Raw genomic sequence first — 15,949 nt, 5'->3', positions numbered from 1 at the left:
TGGGGGGTCCTCTTTTTTATTTGCACCAGTAAACACTAGAGGGTCTAATTGAAGAAATTTATTCACCCTGGAACTGGGGAATCCCCTTGCTGGCTAGTTGAACTGGGTGCAACTCTAGGCCTGAGAGGCCACTAGCTGAGTCAGCATCTGGATATCTCCCCTAATATCCCTGTCAGAAATACAGGAACTGAAAGCTAGTTCTGGAGGCGGAACAGGAATATCAGTGGGAGGGATAGTGGCACCCTCAGTAGATGTAGGAACTGGTGTAGTGGAACCGGGTAGTTTAGTAGTTGGGGGAATGTCCTCACCCCTCGGGTTCTCACCCGCATCATCAATTAAGGAATCGACTGCTGCTGCTTAGGTAGCATTGGCTCCTTGGCTAGTTCTTGCTTTCTTCTTTGGTGCCATGTACTGAAAGTTGAAGGAATGCACTAGTTAGATGAGGAATAGTTTCATAACAAGTTTTGCCGCACGATCCAGAACATCAAAGAAGGGTATTATTCCTAAATGCCCAAGTAGCCTCCAACTTATAGATGTGGTCGACTACACACCGATAAGAAGGACTCTACTAGACACAGCTTTGAGACATCCTATGATACTTTAAAACCATAGGCTTTGATACCAAGTTTGTCACACCCCAACCTCGGGAGGCGCGACCGGCGCTTAATCGAGTGAACCCAACTAAGCAAGCCTTTTTGGACACCTTCTACCCAACTCCCTATGATTAAAAAACCATGCTTTCATTTAATTAGACAGTAGGAAAGATCGTACATATAACATTGGTAGTTCATTTTATATTACAACCCTTAAACATAGTTATGTTCCCAAAATTCATACAGTTACAGTTTTAGAAAAATAAGAATTTAGAATTACAACATAGTCTAGCGACCCATCCAATGCTTGTACATAACCCACACAAATGTCTAGAGAGCCTATAAAGACATAAGAGACAGTTATGATAATGCCGACGACAAGGCCCTCGGCTATACCTCAAAAAGTGGTCATTTATAACAAAAGATTATACTGCATAACCCTTGGAAGAAAAGGGGCTCACCAAGATTGCTGAGAAAAGGATGCTCCACTATTTGTGATCGGCACTGTTTGCTATGGAACCACCTACATCCATTCAAAGATGTAGCACCCCCGGCAAAAGGGACGTTAGTACCATGGAATAATACTAGTATGTATAACTAAACACCATCTCATTAGAAAGAACAACTATACAAGAATAAAGAAATCATAAGGACTAACAAAAGCTTCAAAAAATCACCACATCATCAAACAATAGGGTTCACACAACTTTCACATAATTTCCATAACTTTAGGCTGGGACATTTAAATATTGTTGCATCACCATTCACAATACCACCGCTTTCGTGTGCGGAGTCCGATCATGACCTAATCGGTCGGGTTGCCTCATTTGAGACATGTACCTCAGTCACAATTTCATTCTCACTTTTTGGTTTCAATATCAGTACAATACCACCATGTGTGCGGCATGGCATCCGATCACGGCCCGATCGACTAGGTCGTCCTACCAAGACGTTTCTCCTTTTCCATCAATCATCTCATTTCAATCTTTATAACTCACATTTCATATCACTTTCATTTTCAACATTAAACTTGCAATTTAAGATAATGGGCACATACAAGAGTAATTCAAGTTGTAAGCATAGAGAGGTATTCACATGGTTCGGCATAATAATCTCAATTTAAACTTGACTTGAAATCTAGGCATTTTAGCATATAGTTCACATTCTCCACATTTCCTCAATTTACCAAGAATAGCATATTGAACACATTGAGACACACATTTCACATATAATCTTGCAACATCAATTCCTTTGAAATAACAAGTACTACATCAATCAAATTTCAGACTTACAATATTTGCAGGACACCGTGGGAGCTCAATTTCTAAGAAGAGGGGGTTTTAGCCATACATACCTCAATAGAGCTTTCCTTAAATTCTTACAATAATTCTGGAACTCCTAGCAACTTCGATCTATTTTATGAGAATTATAAGTTGAACCAAGAATTAGAGGGATAATCAAGATTCTAGCTCATTTGGGCACATTATCAAGCACTAAGTGTGTATTATGATTCTATGACCTTTTTTGGTGAGAGATTATATCATCCTACACCCTATTTGTTACATGTTTAGCTCACAATCTCCCCATACCCTTTTATCAAACATGCATGCAAGATAATCAATCCTTATACCCATGAACCCACTTGTTAATTACTAATTCTAGTAGGAATTTTAAAATCAAGGATTAGGGCACAAGTTCTTACCTCTTAGAATGAAGGCTTAGCAACGTTTTTTGATAATCTTCAAAGGTTTGGGCAAGGATTGAGTAGAGGCTTGGTGAGGATAACTTTCTCCCTCTAGAACTCTTTCTCTCACTCTAAATGTAGTAGAAAATGACACAAGAGAGTCTAATGGGGTGTTTTTAAGGGAATGGGGTCGGGTTTTAAAAGTTAGAAAATAGGAGCCTCGACTCAATCTGCGGTTGCATATGCGACCACATAACTGATATGCGGCCCGCAAAAGGGACAGCAAAGTAGCCCTCAAGATTTTAATATTCTGCCCGGGTATGCAACCAATATGCGGTCTGCATAATTGTTCTGCGGTCGCATAATGCACCACAGAACTGCCCTTCGCAAAAATCACAAGGAGGTTATGAGACAACTATGCGGCTCGCATATCAATTATGCGATCGCATAATTGGCCGCATAGTTATCCTCAAATTAGCCAACATTCTGCCTCACTCTGCGGCAGCTATGCAGCCCGCATTGCTATTATGCAACCGCATAATGGGCCGCAGAAATGCGCTCTTCTGAAAAATATTTTTTCTTAACTTTTTAATGCACAGATCAATCCAAAAAGTTCGAGCCGTGGCGAGCTTTTATAAATTTCTAACACATATTCTTGACTTGGCACTACGAGATTTCAGGTTTTTGAGTAAAAAATTTCACGGGGACTTACATATTAAATCCAAATAGATGTCTTATTCACTTGAGGTTATGTACTCTTGTTATATGCTCGTGACAATGCTATGACATCAGCTTTTGAAGAGTTTGTGAGATGGTTGTGGTCGTGTTTAGACCTTGTTTGTTGTGATGACTGGCACGGTCATTTTATGCCTTTGCATTCTTCAGCTATTTGAAGTCTTGAGCAACACCATATGATGTATTATGACTTGTGTGAATATTCGGTTTTGATTTTTAGGTTATTCAAAATTGATTTGGAAGAATGAATTTTCATGATTGAAGCTTCAGAGTTGAAGAGTTGACCAAGTTTGATTTTTTAGTATTTGACCTCGGATTGGAGTTTGATGGTTTCGTTAGGTCTTGATAGTGATTTTGGACTCTGGTGGATGCTCGAATTTACATTTGGATATTTCTAGAAGGTTTCGGTGCTAATTGGCGAAAGTGAAAAATTTGAAGATTTTGAAACCTCATAAGTTTGACCGAGAGTTGACTTTGAGGATATCGGATTTAGATTATGGTTTCGGGAATTGAAATCGCTTTGTTATGCCATTTGGCACTTGTGTACAAAATTTTAGTTCATTTTGGGTTGATTTGATAAGGTTCGGTACGAGTTTTGGAAGTTGAAAGATTCAAAGTTCATTAGGTTCCATTTGAGGTGTGATTCGTGTTTTTGATGTTGTTATGTGTGATTTGATGCCTCGAGAAGGTTTGTGTTATGCTATGGGACTTGTTGGAATATTTGGATATGGTCTCTAGGGGCTCGAGCGTGATTCAAATCAATTTTGGACCATTTCTCTTCATAATTGCATTGCTGGTTCCTGCTGATGTCTGGTGCACCAAGTGTTATTCGCGATTGCGAAGTTAGAGGTGCGATCGTGTCGAGGAAGAGTTTGGAGCTGGGTATTTCTTCTTTGCATTCGCGAATAATTGTCCACGTTTGCAAAGGTTGCTGGAGATTGGGCATCGCGTTTGCATAAGAGATATCACATTCGCCTACAGCTGGGAGTTGGATGCTTCTTCTACGTGTTCACATAAGAGGAGACACGTTCGTGAAGGTTGGGCACCAGTGTGCTTTGCATACCCTTTGCTAGTGGCGCGAACGTGTAGAACTTTTCTTTGTGGCAGTGGTTTTTGTACTTCGCAATCTTGATATTTGTTCCGCAATCGCATATAGTATTTTTGAGGCAATGCTTTTTCTTCTTTGCGATGGTATTTCCACTATCGTGATTCATTGATTCGCCCAGTGATTATAAGTACTCTAATTTGGGGGTTTCGAACATTTTTGCTAGTAGCTATAGAGCTCAGATTAAGATGATTTTTGCAGCGATTTTTATCATATGGATTGGGGTAAGTGTTCCCTACTAGGTTTTGATTATATTTCATGAATCTATCTTCATTTCTGGCAATTGGTTAATGATTTCTAAAGAGAAATTAGAGGTTTTATCTAAAATTTCAGAAAGTGAATTCTCGAGTTTTGAGCATCGATTCAAAGTCAGATTTGAGTGGCTAGACTTGTAATTGAATGGGTTGTCAAATTTTATGAGTTTTGTTGGGTTCCGATGTACGGGTCTAGGTTTGACTTTTTGGTTGACTTTGGACTTTTGATTAAAGATTCATACTTTATCGATTAGGTTTGTACCTTTGGTATTATTTGATGTTCTTGAGTTGCTTTTGGCTAGTTTTGAGCTGTTCGGAGGTCGGTACGTGCATGATGACATATTTGGAGCATCAGTTGGCTTGCTCGAGGTAACTAATACTTCTAAACTTGGTGCTGAGGGTACGGACCCCTGAATATACGTGTTATGTGTTTGGAGTTGAGGTGATGCATATGCTAGGTGACGGGCGTGTGGGCGTGCACCGTGTAAATTATGACTTGATTGATTCTATGGTACTGTGTAGATACCTAAACTTGTTTCTATTCATGAAATTTCTACGTGCTACAGTAATTGAGCTATGATCCATACTAGAAACCATGTCTAGGCTATATGCTTATCCTGTTGGGAACCACTAAGGTCATTTCTGCTATTGAGTTATTTGTTTACATTGCAATTACATACTCAGTCATACTCATTCATTTGCATATCATATCTCAGTCTATATTGCCATTTATTAATACATTATATTATCATTTTTGGATTGATTTTCATGACACTGTGAGCCCGGGAGACTGGAGCGATTGATGACTGAGTTGGAGCCTGAGAGCCGAATTACAAGTGATATTGATGGGATTGGGCAGCATGCCGTAACAAGTATTATTGATTCAAGATAGGATTGAGCTGCATGCCGCAACAATTATTATTGACTTATGATGGGATCAGGCTACATGCCGCAGTAGGTATTATTGATTCATGATGGGATCGGGCTGTGCGCTGCAACAGGATTTATTAACGCTTATGTTGGATCTGCCCATTTGGAGTCGGTAAACCCACAGTGAGCATAGTTATTATTGATTCATGATGGGATCGGGCTGTACGCTGCAGCAGGTATCGTACAATGTTTGTGACTGAGTGTGCTGAGTGATTGAGTGGGAGTATGCTACTGTAATATTGAGTACTCTACGAGTGTGAGTACATGAGTTCATCGCTGTCACGCATTGCATTTGACATTCATACTTGACATATAGGCATAGAGATGCATTTTCTCATATTACACGGTTTTGTGATATTTATGACTCTGCATTCACATTGACATATAGGCAGAGAGATGTACTTTCCTCATGCTATCTGATGATGAAAAATCTTACTTATTGTTGAATGTTTTTGGAAAAAATCACAGTTTTTTGACTTACATATATTTTGGTGATTTCGGTGAAGGAACTGGATTTTACTGTTATACTTGAAAAGCATGACTATTTTCTGTAACTGTAAACTAGCTTAGCATCATATCTCTGTGTTATTTCTTGTACCACTTTTATTATATCATTATGGGTTGTTGTTGGCTATTGGTGTTGGACTCTAACCTTTGTCCCAGCTCGTCACTACTTTCAACCTAAAGTTAGGTTTGTTACTTATTGAGTACATGGGGTTGGTTGTACTCATACTACACTTTTGCACCTTGCATGCAGATTTTGGGTGTTGATGTTGCTGTGCATGGCGGGAGTTGGCATTGAAGATGTACCCGCGTTCAAATCATCGTTGCCTCTTGTTCTTGGTAGCTTTAGAATTATTAACTTGTTCATGTATATTTCAGACAGATGATGTGTTTATTTCATACCAACATTGTGAAATCTGAATCTTAGAAGCTCATGATTTATCTACTAGTCCTTGGAAAGTGTATAAAAGTTCAGCTATTTTCTCAGTATATCTCATTGAATTGGATTGTTATTAGTTGACTTACCTAGAGGGTTGGGTTAGATGTCATCATGACTAGTTGGATTTTGATTCTGACATTTGGGATTCATGTACTTTGGATATTGAGTTATGATTTATTCTGCCTTGCTATTTATATCATGAATCAGTTAATAGCTTAATAATTGAATTCTATATTTGTTGTTGAGTGTTGGCTTGCTTAGCAAGCTGGTTAGTCATCATCACAATCTTTTGTGAAATTTGGATCGTGACACTACTAGTGGATCAAGGATGAAGCAGTGAAAACAGGATGATGACGAAGAAGGATGGTACTTGTCTACCATTATAGAATAATGTGCCGTTTTTACTTCTCAAAATTTCTAATTTGTTTCCTAAATCACCAACAACAATACGTCATTCATTTATCCTCCAACACCCATATTAACCACAACAATGCTGAACACATACGCCATGGAACACAATTGCTGAAATATATGTTGTTTTACCAAAATATAATTTTTGTGGCCAAAGTCAATATTAAAGACAATCGGGTTTCTAATAATCAAATTTGCTTTACTTTTCTAAAAATGCAAGAATAAAACAAACAATTGAAATGATAAATGAAGAAAAAAAATCTTATCGATGATCGTTGTTTTCTCCCAAAATTATGGATTGGAATCTTCAATCAAGTAAAATTAAAAGACTGATTGCATATATGTGAGAATATTCTGATGATCGTACAATCCGTTTCATTTTTCAACACTTACTCCATTTCAATTCCCAGAAGCTCTTTCACAAAGGTGTTTTTTCACTTGTGGCGAAAAGCAAAAGAGTTTTAGTCATCCCCGAGGATGATCGTGACCGTGGCTGGTACACCCGATTTGTGGCTATTTCCACTCGAGATTTAATGGGTGATGAAAATATTCATTTCCCTGAGAAATGGAACTTTGCACGTGAGTAATTTTTTTTTTACTTTTTCCGATTCTCTTAGGATTTCATCTTTCTCATGCGCATTTTTTACTTTGCAGTAATCATGGAGGTTTTTGGTGAACTTCTCAACTTTCGTGATTAGGTAGAAAAGATATTGACCGCGGCTCGTAAGGAACAAAGTCTTGGAAATTCCTCTCCCAAAAATTTAGGTGGAAAGTGAAAAACCATGGTATTCTTTCATTACCATGAATTTTTCCTTATTGTATCTTCTTTTACTCTAACCTTTGTGGTTGTATCTAGGATTTGTTGTTCGTGGCATTAGTCCCGCTTCTATTCCTACTGCTAGGCTTTCTGTCAACACTACACAGGATCAAATTCTAAGTGTGTCCTCTTCAAAAAGGAAGAATGTTGAATCCTGCGACTTTGAAGAAGAAGAGGATGATAAAGATGTCTCTCTAGTGAGGAAGCCACGAGTTAGGAGACCCGCCATTTTAGATGATGAAGCCACCATTCCTCAAGACCTTCTTTCAGGCTCCATGACTTTCAAACTTGTTGATGAACCTGGGATTGTCCATTTGGACATCTTTGAAGATGAAGATATTGACCATTCTGGTAATTCCTCCTTAAGTCCTATTGATAGACTCTTCTCCCAAGGATTTGGGGGTGATGATGATTTTGGCCCTACTTTTGAGGAGCCACCTCTTGTTGCCCTTCCAATGACCCTCATTGCTCCTACTATTAATCCTTCCATCTCTTGTGCTACCACACCCCCGACTTCTTCTGTTACCTACCTATTGCTATCCCTCGTGAAGAAGTGGGCCCTTATAGCGGGAGAAGATGAATGAAGCTGATTTTGATTGAAGTCTCCGATGGTGGGAATTTATTAAAGAAGTCTAGACGGGCTGCGGTGTGGTTGAAACCCTTAATCTACCTCGTAGAGAGGGAAAAGCCCGAGTCTCACAGCTCTTCAACTTTAATGAATGATGTTATTCATTCTGCCCTAAGATATACTTCTCTTCTTATATATTTTCTCCTTCTCTTGTAAGTTTGTAACCTTTCTTCCTTATCTTTATGCAAATTAATTTAATAGGTACGGGCTGATGAGAAGGATATCTTGGACCGAGCATCAAGTGGAAGAGTTGCGTACAAAGGCTAAAAATTGGAAGGAACAATTTGAAAGTCTTCAACTTGAAAAAGAGGCCTTAGTAGAACGAAAAGAGACTTTGGAGCAGCAACTCAAAATTCCAACTACTGAATTGGCTGTTTTGGAGGCTTCTTCCAATCAAGTTGAAAAAGATAAGGAAAGATTGGAATCCTCCTTTGCTTAACTTTCCAGGGCTAGTGAGGAGATTAGGAGCCTAAGGAACTTCTAAATCAAAAAGAGTTGTACGCTAGTGAAATAGTTCAAATGCTTACTCAAGCTCAAGAGAATCTACGTGACTCTTTTGATAAAGTTAGGTTCCTTGAGGATAATCTTGAGCCCTTGAAGGCATCGTATGAAGTTTCAGAAGCTAAAAAACAAAACCGAGGCTAGATATAGAGCAACTAGAGAAAGATTATGAGGTTCTCAAAGACAAACTAATGCTTGATGTTAGCTGGGCTTTTTTAAACACCCGTCTTGAGACTTTGATCAAGGCTAACCAAGAGGGTTTTGAACTTGAGGATGAGATTGACAAAGCTATAGAGGCAATGGAAACACTCAGCAACGTCAAAGTTTTTCAGCACCCGAAGACAAAAGTTCCAAAGGTGATGAAGACTGTCAAATAGCTGACCAAGCCGATGCCCAACCTTCATCTTCTCAAGTTGATCCTTCCACCCCTGCTAATGATGATCCTTCACCTTAGAAATTTACTTTTGTTAGTGTCTATGAAACATTTTGTTTTTGTTTGAAGTGGATTTGGGGAAACTTTTCCTTCCCTATTTTTGGGATGTTAATGTTAATATTATTTCATTCAATATCTTATATTATGCTTTTTCCTCTTTAAGTTTTTAAGCTTTAACTCGCATTTAAAATTCTCTAATATGCCACATCTTAATAGCTCGTGTTTTTTTAAATAAAAGAGGGCCCTTTTAAATTAACAATACTAAAAAAATGACGTCTCATCTTCATATTGGTGCAAAGATACGAACATGAAGTAAGTTGAATAATTTATATCTGAACTTCAAACAAATATTTATGTACAACATTTTCATAACTGCTTTTTTATAGCAGGTTTATAATTATGTGTATATGATAGTTTACATGAGTCCACCAAACTATAGAGAGATCAGGTCCTCTTATGAGTTCCCACTGATAATGCTAATGAAACAATAAGTAAATAAGACAGGGAGTTTTACGTGAAAAAATCCCTGCTCAAGGGGATAAAAAACCACGACCTACATTGATAGGATTTCAACTTCACTATGAGCAACTTTTAGATTACAACCTATGCAATCTAGGAATTAAACTCTTAATCCATCACTAACTTGTAATACACCTATTACAAGCCACTTTGCAATACGCCCATTACAAACACTTCAAGTCATGACTAACTCTACTCACGACACAAATACTAAGGGTTTATAATTTTACAAGGGGGTTCCTAAGCAACAGTTCTAGCTAAGCAAATTAGGAATTACAATGAAGAATAATTAAAAAGTTACAACTCAACTAATGACAATAATATACTAGGTTTAGGAACTGGTCCGTAGTAGTGTTAAACTTTGTTCTTGATGCACTTGAGTATTGAATGCTCGAATATCAAATGGCTTGAATGCTTGAAGTAAATTCTCAAGTGTTCAAGTGATGTTTTGTTGTAATACTCTTGTTAATGAAACTTGGATGACATCACTTGAATGATGTAATCACTTGGTTGGTCAAAGGACAAGTGACTACAGAACTATGCTACACTGTTTCTGTGTACAGTGCAGGCAGTCACTTTCTAGCTGTACATAGTTGACTTTCATACTGCTGACCGGAAAACTCAAGGGATCAGGTCCATGTGTTGGTTCTCTATCTTCTTAAGTTGTAGCAGTTCACATTAGTTGGAGTTCGTTGATTAGCAATGTGTACCAAGTATGTTAGGTTTCCTATCTGGTTTTTTGATAGTAAGTTTGTTAGATCATCAAAACATAAAGCTAAGACATTGAAAACCCATCAATTTCCCCTTTTTGATGATAACAAACTTAGAAATTGATAACATATCTTTGGAACAGAAATAACCTGATGAAGCAACATGAACTTCACAAGTTCCCCCTAACTTTATGTTTCCCCCTTAATCAAATCCCTATTTCAATTATACTTCCCCTTTTTGGCATAATTAAAAATACACAAGCAGGCAATTAGTATAAAGAAGTCTAGCCTAGCTAACTCATGCCACATATGTGCACACAACATAATAGAAGATAGAAACAGAGAAACATAAGCATTGGATAGCAAAAGTGGATAATTTTTATATGTAAAACATATGCCTTTGCTTATACAACAAAGCAAATATTGGATTGTTTTCAGCGGGAGCAGTACATGTGCATCCCATCCACATCACAAAAAAGAAACAAAAATAATTTCCAAGTCATCAAAACAAGAACACAAAATCCAGAAACTGGTCACTGAAAGGGCTGCCTAAGTGACACTAGGAGGAGAGGGTTTGGAAGCTGCAGCAAAGGTTTGAAGAACAAGATCTATTCAGGCATTCACCGATATTTGCTCGGTGAGCAGTTTGTCCTTCAGGTTCTCCACTTGTGCCTTGAGATTAACATTTTCTTTGGTCAACGAGCTATCTCCTTATTTGACCCTAAGGCCCCTTGGGCCTGCTGACCTTCCAAGATAGCGTTATTCGCCTTCAATTTTTGAATCTCCTCAGTTTCACTGTTTTGAGCATTGATGAGCTGAGAGATTGTCGAAGTACTGGCTACCCCTCCATTCTTTTTGATACACTCACATTCCTCCATAGTTGTTTTAGAGAAGGTCTGCTTCTTGGTCCCTACATTGCACTATCCCAGTGGCACTTTGAAGAACTTAAAAACATGCGTAAGAAGAAACCCATATGGAAGACCATGGTTTCCATCCTTGAAAGTTGCCACTTTCTGCATATTCTCAATCATGATGGCAAGCAAGCTCATAGGTGTAAATCCATCCAGTGCCTCCATCAGATACAAGTCGGACTTGGAAGTCATAGACCTCCTCTCAGCACGGGGTAGAAGAACCGTGTTCACCAGCTCGAAGAGCAATTGATAAACAGGGAGCAAGGCTTTCTTGTGAACCCGTTCCCCTTTCTGGTTTGCATTATCCTTCACGATATCATTTCTGAAGTTTAACCCACAAACATCCTTCACAGTAGACATACCAACAGTAGGGACTTTCAGAATATCCCCAACCAGAGCAACATCAAACACAATATCCACCCCATTAACTAAAGCACAAATATGGTCAGTGTCAACAGGAAAGAGGTCGGCATAGAAGCTTTGGACCTCATCCTTACACACCTTGGGCGCATCCATTTGGAATAAATGCCCCACCGTTGAAACTCAACCACCTCAATTACTTGTCTCATGCCAGCCATATCAGAAATTGCTGGGTCAAAAGTGCGACCTAACAAGACCTTTTGGTGCTTTAAACATTCAGTAGCAGACCTAGTCTCACTTTTCACTTTCTTTGTAGAACCAGGTTCCTTTACAGGTTCCAACTTTCTCTTGCCAGACTTCACAACACATGATTTTTCTTTTCCACTAGACTTGTCCAAAACATCCTCATCAGAAAATGTTGGTTCACTCACAACATCTTTCGATTTTCTACTTTTCACAACAACTTTCAACTTTGAACTGGGGGTTGTAACATCTTCTATTGAAGCAGAGTGCTTATTCTTTTGGGAACTTTTAATGAAGGACTTGGTTCCTCTGTTGCTTCCTCATCAACTTCCACCACATGGATGTCTTTGTCACATACTACCTCTCCATTTTTCACCAACCTATTCTTTTTCTTCTTACTACTCCTTTTGCTCTTTTGGAGGTAGACTCAAAAGCCTTTTTTGATTGCAACCTAGTAGTATGTCGCTTAGTAGAAGACTTAGTAGTGATTACTGCCCTTCACTTGACAATAAATGCATCTATAGCAATGTTGTCTTGATCTTCCTCATCATTAGACCTTATCTCAGGAACCAAAATTTCCAAGGGCTCAACAGCAAAGTGTGGAGAAGGTGCAGGAGCAGAACTGACTAGGAGGGGATCCTTGACCTGTTTCCTCCGAAGAGGGGTCAAGTCCTTCACAAGAAGTCCTAGTAGTTTCTGTTGGTGCAGAGCTTTCAACCAGCACCATAGCTCCTTCTTCCCTTAAACCCTGTGTCTTATTCCTTTGAGATTGGGGTACACCAGAGACTACCTCATGCACTATTCTATCTGCAGATACAACAAAAATGGTTGCGGCAATTTCCTCCTCTAGAGTCTCCATATACACCATAGAATCTGAAGTAAGAATGGCGGAAGGTTGATCAATCCTAGCCCTTGAAACCTCTATAAACTTTGGAGCTTTACCGTGTTCTCCACCCTTGCCTTGGTCGGTGAGAATCTCAGTCAATAGAGATAAAGGATTATTGATTTTTTGGGTTTCTGAGTCCTTATTATTTGAAGGGAGAGAGAGGTATGAGATAGTCATATTAGAATAGGAGGGTGTGGGGAAATTTGGGTTAAAGGTCTTTTCAGTGGTTGATACTGGAATGGTGACAGATGGTTCATTAGGGACGGAGGACTCAAAGGTTTTCTCTAGGTTAATTTCTATTGAAGAAGGGATTTTTGAGTGATTGTCAGTCATTGCAGAGATAGAGTTGAGAATTGTTGGAGAAGGTCTGATGAAAGGAATATGATCGGTCAAGAGAAGAAAGGGTTTTAATGAAAGAAGATAATTATGAGGGAGAGAGATAGAAACTGATTCTGAAACGGCGATAGTTTGCGGAAAGTTGCAACATTTTAGAGGGAGATGGAAAGGATTTGAAATGAAAAGACATGACAACAGAGTCTAAAAAGGTGGATGACATGGCAGTTGATATTTGCACCTTTTTAAGATATGTATGAAAGAATACACATGACTACTAACCTTTGGTACAAGAACCAGGTTCTTGGCCTGTCTTTGAAAATTTCAATCATCTTTTACCGCCCATGTAATGCATCTACAACTTCTATAATCATCATGTGTGTCTACCTGCAACGGTATTGAAGTGATTTAGACTTGGCCGGAAAACACTTTATCTAATATTACCTGAAGGTGACTTTCATAGCCAACTGATGGGAATCAGGTTCTCAATTAGGCTTCAATAGCCCCAGCTTCACCCTATTTCTTTTAAAATGCTCCCTACTTAATTCTTTGGTGAAGATATCTGCAATTTAGTCTTCAGTACTGCAGAACTTCATACAGATAAGCCCCTTCTCCACACTGTCTCTCAAAAAATGATGTCTCACATCAATGTGCTTGGTTCTTTTATGTTGAACTGGATTCTTGGCCATATTGAGTGCACTGGTGTTGTCACATAGAAGAGGCACACAATCAGTGTATACACCAAAATCTTCCAATTGTTGTTTGATCCGTAGGAGCTGAGCACAACAAGAAGCTGTAGCTACATATTCTGCTTCAGCTTGTGAAAGAGCCACTGAGCTTTACTTCCTTGTGCCCCATGAGATGAGACATGATCCTAGAAAGTGAGCCATTCCAGAGGTACTTTTTCTGTCCACAAGATAACTAGCATAGTCAGCATCAGCATACCCAACACGATTAAAATTGTCACCTGAAGGGTAGTACAGGACCAAGTCCTGTGTTCCCTTAAGATATCTCAAAATTCTTTTGGCAGCCTTCAGATGAGATTCCTTGGTATTTGACTGAAACCTTGCACATAGCCCGATACTGAAGACAATATTAGGTCTACTGGTAGTAAGGTAGATAAAGACCCAATAATGCCTCTATACATAGTTTGATTCATAGAAGATCCAGATTCATCCATGTCCAATCGAGTGGCAGTGGCAATGGGAGTGTCTATCACTTTTGATGCTTCCATATCAAACCTCTTCAGGAGCTCCTTGATGTATTTCTGCTGGCAGATGTATGTACCCTTTATGGACTGCTTCACTTGAATACCCAAGAAGAAATTCAACTCACCCATCATACTCATTTTAAACTCACTTCCCATGAGTTTTGCAAATTCTTCACACAGTGAATCAGTTATTGCCCAAAAAATAATACCATTAACATATACCTGAACAATGAGCAGGTTCCTCCCTCATATCTTCAAGAACAAGGTGTTGTCAATTTTTCCTCTTGTAAAGTCGTTTTCTAAGAGGAACTTTGATAGCCTTTCATACCAAGCTTAAGGAGCCTTCTTCAACCCATACAATGCCTTATCTAGTTTAAACACATATTCAGCGTGTTCATAGCATTCAAACCCCAGAGGTTGCTTTACATAGACTTATTCCTTAAGAAATCCATTCAGAAATGCACTTTTGACATCCATTTGGAGCAAAGTGAATTCCATATGTGATGCAAAGTCAATTAGGATTCTAATAGCTTCCATGCAAGCAATCGGAGCAAATGTCTCATCGTAATCAATTTCTTCATCTTGATTGTAACCTTGAACCACTAGCCTAGCCTTGTTCCTTGTAGTGTTTCCATCTTCATCAAGCTTGTTCCTGAATACCCACCTGGTGCTTATGATGGTTTGATCTGAGGGTCTAGGTACCATGTGCCATACATTATTTCTTTCGAATTGATGCAACTCATCTTGCATGGCTGTAATCTAGTCTGCATCCTTTAGGGCTTCCTTGATGTTTTTGGGTTCTATTTGGAAAAAAAGGTTGCTAAGGCAAGTGAATTTTTGGCTTTTGATCTGGTTTGCACTCCAGAATCTAGCGGGGTAATTATGTTGTCAAGAAGATGAGAGCTTTTGTTTTTCCAGTTTGGCAATTGAGGCTCATTTATAGAGGAGCTGGGTAGATCTAACTGGTTCCCTTGTGTTCTTCTCTCAGCTACTTGTGTAGTACCTTGCACTGCATCAACCACTCTTTCTTCAGCTTCAGTGGTTGTAATTGTGGTACCTGGTTCCCTTGAGGAAGAAGCTGCATTGTCTCCACTTGGCTCCTTCACTTGACTCATCATGTCTGCCTTTCTATTTGTCATGTTGATGACTTCACATGGAACCAGTAAGGGCTCCTTATCTTAATCATCCTTGTTGATTTTATCACAGGAGGGATAAGACTCGTCAAAGATTACATGAACACTTTCCTCAACACACTAAGACCGCTTGCTGTATATTTAGTAAGCTTTGCTTTGAGAAGAATATCCTAAAAAGATTCCTTCATCACTCTTGGCATCAAATTTACCATGTTGGTCCTTTCCATTGTTGAGAACGTAACATTTGCACCCAAATGTTCTTAGGTAAGTCAACTTGGGCTTCCTTCCATTCAGCAACTCATAGGGGGTTTTGTTCAGGAGAGATCTGATTATGCACCCATTCACCAAGTAGCAGGTAGTGTTGACAACTTCAGCCTAGAAGTTCTTTGCAATCCCACTATCGATCAGCATTGTTCTTGCTATTTCCTCAAGAGTTCTATTCTTCCTTTCCATAACTCCATTTTTCTGGGGAGTTGTTGGGCTGAGAAGTTGTGAGTAATGCCATTTTCATTACAGAATTCATCAAATTTGGCATTGTCAAATCTTTTTCCATGATCTTATCTAATACATGCTACTTTAGACTCCATCTTCACCTGGATTTTCTTCACAA

The 15,949-nt window shown here is 38.9% G+C and overlaps 1 protein-coding gene across 1 annotated transcript; it reads right to left on the bottom strand.

Annotated features, from left to right (window-relative positions):
• Positions 1-14,638: 14,638 nt before the first annotated feature.
• Positions 14,639-14,956, bottom strand: LOC138868557 (uncharacterized mitochondrial protein AtMg00820-like). Its single transcript, XM_070146113.1, has one exon. It carries the CDS (start codon positions 14,954-14,956, stop codon positions 14,639-14,641), a length of 318 nt encoding a protein of 105 aa, XP_070002214.1.
• Positions 14,957-15,949: the final 993 nt, after the last annotated feature.

Source organism: Nicotiana sylvestris, chromosome 5, assembly GCF_000393655.2.
Source record: "Nicotiana sylvestris chromosome 5, ASM39365v2, whole genome shotgun sequence".
Lineage (NCBI taxonomy): Eukaryota > Viridiplantae > Streptophyta > Magnoliopsida > Solanales > Solanaceae > Nicotiana > Nicotiana sylvestris.
Note: the sequence above shows the minus strand (reverse complement) of the source record. Positions and strands in the feature narration are given on the sequence as shown.

What these genes read in the sequence shown, in the direction of transcription:
- LOC138868557 (XM_070146113.1), bottom strand. Translation starts at nt 14,956, where the DNA reads ATGCAAGATGAGTTGCATCAATTCGAAAGAAATAATGTATGGCACATG.